The 3,071-nt window shown below is 32.4% G+C and overlaps 1 protein-coding gene across 1 annotated transcript; it reads left to right on the top strand.

Moving 5' to 3' along the window:
• Positions 1-1,308: 1,308 nt before the first annotated feature.
• LOC132731549 (uncharacterized) lies at positions 1,309-2,843 on the top strand. Its single transcript, XM_060717744.1, has 2 exons — positions 1,309-1,896; positions 2,454-2,843. Exons 1-2 carry the CDS (start codon positions 1,876-1,878, stop codon positions 2,841-2,843), a joined length of 411 nt encoding a protein of 136 aa, XP_060573727.1. The 5' UTR covers positions 1,309-1,875.
• The last annotated feature ends 228 nt before the right edge of the window (positions 2,844-3,071 follow it).

Genomic DNA, 3,071 nt, shown 5'->3' with positions numbered 1-3,071 from the left:
TTTTCAAAATTGACTTCCTTCCGTCCGAAATTTTAGTCCGGAGCATATCTCTAAAAGTATTTGAGTTATCAACTTGAAACTTCATAGGTGGATAGACCTCATTGAGGAGGAGTGCAGTGCACAAGAATGGTAACTCTACCTTGCATGATTTTTGAGTTATTGCCCTTTGTTATTTTTCAAAATTGATTTTTGTCCAGAGCATAACTCTAAAAGCCTATGAGATATTAACATGAAACTTCATAGGTGTATAGATTTCACTCAGGAGGTGTGCAGTGCACAAGAATGATAACTCTTCCTTTCATAATTTTTGAGTTATTGCCCTTTGTTATTTTTCATACCTAATTTTTCACCAGTCCTGAGTGGAGCATAACTCAAAAAGTGTTTGAGATATCAACATGAAATGTCATAGAAGGATAGATCTTATTGAGGAGGAATGTTGTGTGCAAGAATGATAACTCTTCCCTATACAATTTTTGAGTTATTGCCCTTTGTTGTTTTTTTCATGCTATTTTGTCCGGAGCTTATCTCAAAAAGTATTTGAGTTATCAACTTGAAACTTCATAGGTGGATGGATCTCATTCAGGAGGAGTGCAGTGCTAAAGAATGATAACTCTACCCTGCATTATTTTTGAGTTATTGCCCTTAATTAATTTTTGTCCAGAGCATAACTCAAAAAGCCTTTGAGATATCAAAATGAAACTTCATAGTTGCATAGATCTCACTCAGGAGGTGTGCACTGCACGAAAATGATAACTGTACCTTTTACAATTTTTGAGTTATTGCCCTTTGTTATTTTTCATACTTAATTTTTCAATTCAATTTTTTTCTCAAAAAGTATTTGAGGTATCAACTTGAAACTTCATAGGTGGATAGATTTTACTGAGGAGGGATGCAGCACACAAGAATGATAACCTACCCTGCATTATTTTTCAGTTATTGCCCTTTGTTATTTTCAGCCATCAGTATTCACATAGGTTTCAAATCTGTTATCACTATAGCCATCAGTTTTCATTACCAAAAGACCTCTTAAAATGGAATTATTCTGCTCTACTACATATACATTCTTCCAATGAGCAAACACATTCGGTGGGGGATGGCCATGTTGACATGGCTCTTGTTTGTAATTATTATTCATTAGACAGCACGTTTTCTGTTTGCCTTAATAATTATTTTTAATACTAAATTTAAAAAAGAATAGTCATGGACCTTAAGCTATGTTCCCGATGGGACAAAAATAATCTAACTGTCCAAATGTTTAAATGTTTCCAACATATATGGGTACTGTTATGTTAATTGCAAAAAGTAATTGTTTTAAGAAGATTATATACATACTGTAAAAGTGAATCTTCTTATCAAGGGTCAAGAAGTGGAGATAGAGCTGCCAATTGCAAGTGATGCCCCGGCAGAGTGTACAGCTGTGGAAATTATTGACACACAAGTAATTCTTTAAATTGGACTCTAGTTGAAAATACTAAACAGTGCATTTCTTTATTAAACAATTCAAAACACTAAAATTATACACATTCTCCATAGCTATATAATTATGTAACTGATCAAGTGGGATAAATTTTATCCTTTTTTTAACAACTCTGATTAATATCTTATGCATAAGTCTTACATAATTATATACTTTGATATAAAATCATTTCAAATTGAAAAATTAAAAATTATGCAACTACATAGACATACATTTTTAACATCTTTTGATCATATTTTATAAAAATTGTAAATATGTATTTTAACACACAAACTATTTTCTAGACAGAAGACTGCACAAATGGTGACAGCAAAAAAAATGCAAACCACCACACTGGAGCCATAAGTTTAGATTACATAACAGATAAGAGGGCTCGCCAGAAGTGTTTCTCCAAAAGGATGAAGACATTTAAGTCTCAGGTGAGTACTCAGAACACTATTCAATATCATCTATCAACATGTAATAGAAATAGAAATATTCTTCTTTGCATTTACCCTTTACAGTTTTTGTAAATAACTCTTCCATAATTTTTGCTTCTTTCAGAGGTTTTAAGTCCAGCATTTGGAGAATTTTTTTATGTATTTCAGCTTTAGATTGGGTGTGGATCGATTGTTTTTCATTCTTCTCCTCTTCAGTTATATAAATTATTTCTTTCTTGTAAACACTTTATTCCTGTGAAATAAATTCCTGCAGATACATATCTTTGATAGCTTCACTCTGTGAAGTGAAATTTTTCAAATCATCACACAATTTAATGTTCCCATTTAAGCTTGAATGTGGCTGATTTTTTTGCTTAGGATTTAGCAAATATTTCCTGCTCCTTAACATTTCCCTCATGGGTACAATTTCATTGTTTTCTACTTTTTGTTCTTGATTGTTTTTTCAATTTGCAACACCAGATGATGTATCCAGAATCTTCTTTTTTACCTTGAAGAAAAATAAGTATTGAACAAACATAAATTTCATATTTTTGCAGGCAATTGCTTTGCATAGAATGTGTGGAGCACAAGTCTCCTTAACAGTTGTGGCAGAAAGTGGCAAAAAAACCACTCTTTCTCTGCCACAAGTCCTGTCAAGGCATGTGAAGTTACAAGCAGGGGAAAGTTCATTCTCAAAGCATACGAGACAGATGTCTTCCCCTCCGCCACCACAGTCGCATTCCCCCAAGAAGACAAAAGTTATTAACCATATGCCAGGCAAAAAGACCACAGGAAAGAAAAAGCATATTAGTATTAAAGAAAGAATTTGTAATAAATTGTCAGTATGCTTTGTAATATTTAATTATAAGAAAGATCAACTATTCAAAAAGAAACATGGAATAAATGCTGTCTGGCTGGGGTGTGACCATGATGGCTGTCACTACTGAGCGCATGCTGTATGTGCTGGTCAGAAGATAATTAGTATGAAAAATATTCCAACTATGAAATTTCTCTGTCCAGCACATCAGTAGTGTCAAGTAGTGACAGCTTTGTTTCAGACACAGAAATTGAGTTTAATGTTTATCTAATTTAGATTTTTATTTTTCTATTTAAGTACATGTCCTTAATTAATTAATTAATTTATTTATGTATTTATTTATTTATTTACTTGTTAT

The sequence above is a fragment of the Ruditapes philippinarum genome, unplaced genomic scaffold, assembly GCF_026571515.1.
Source record: "Ruditapes philippinarum isolate M1 unplaced genomic scaffold, ASM2657151v2 ctg833_1_1_1_1, whole genome shotgun sequence".
In the NCBI taxonomy this organism is placed as follows: Eukaryota; Metazoa; Mollusca; class Bivalvia; order Venerida; family Veneridae; genus Ruditapes; species Ruditapes philippinarum.
The sequence above is the reverse complement of the archived record's forward strand: the minus strand, read 5'-3'. Positions and strand labels throughout refer to the sequence as shown.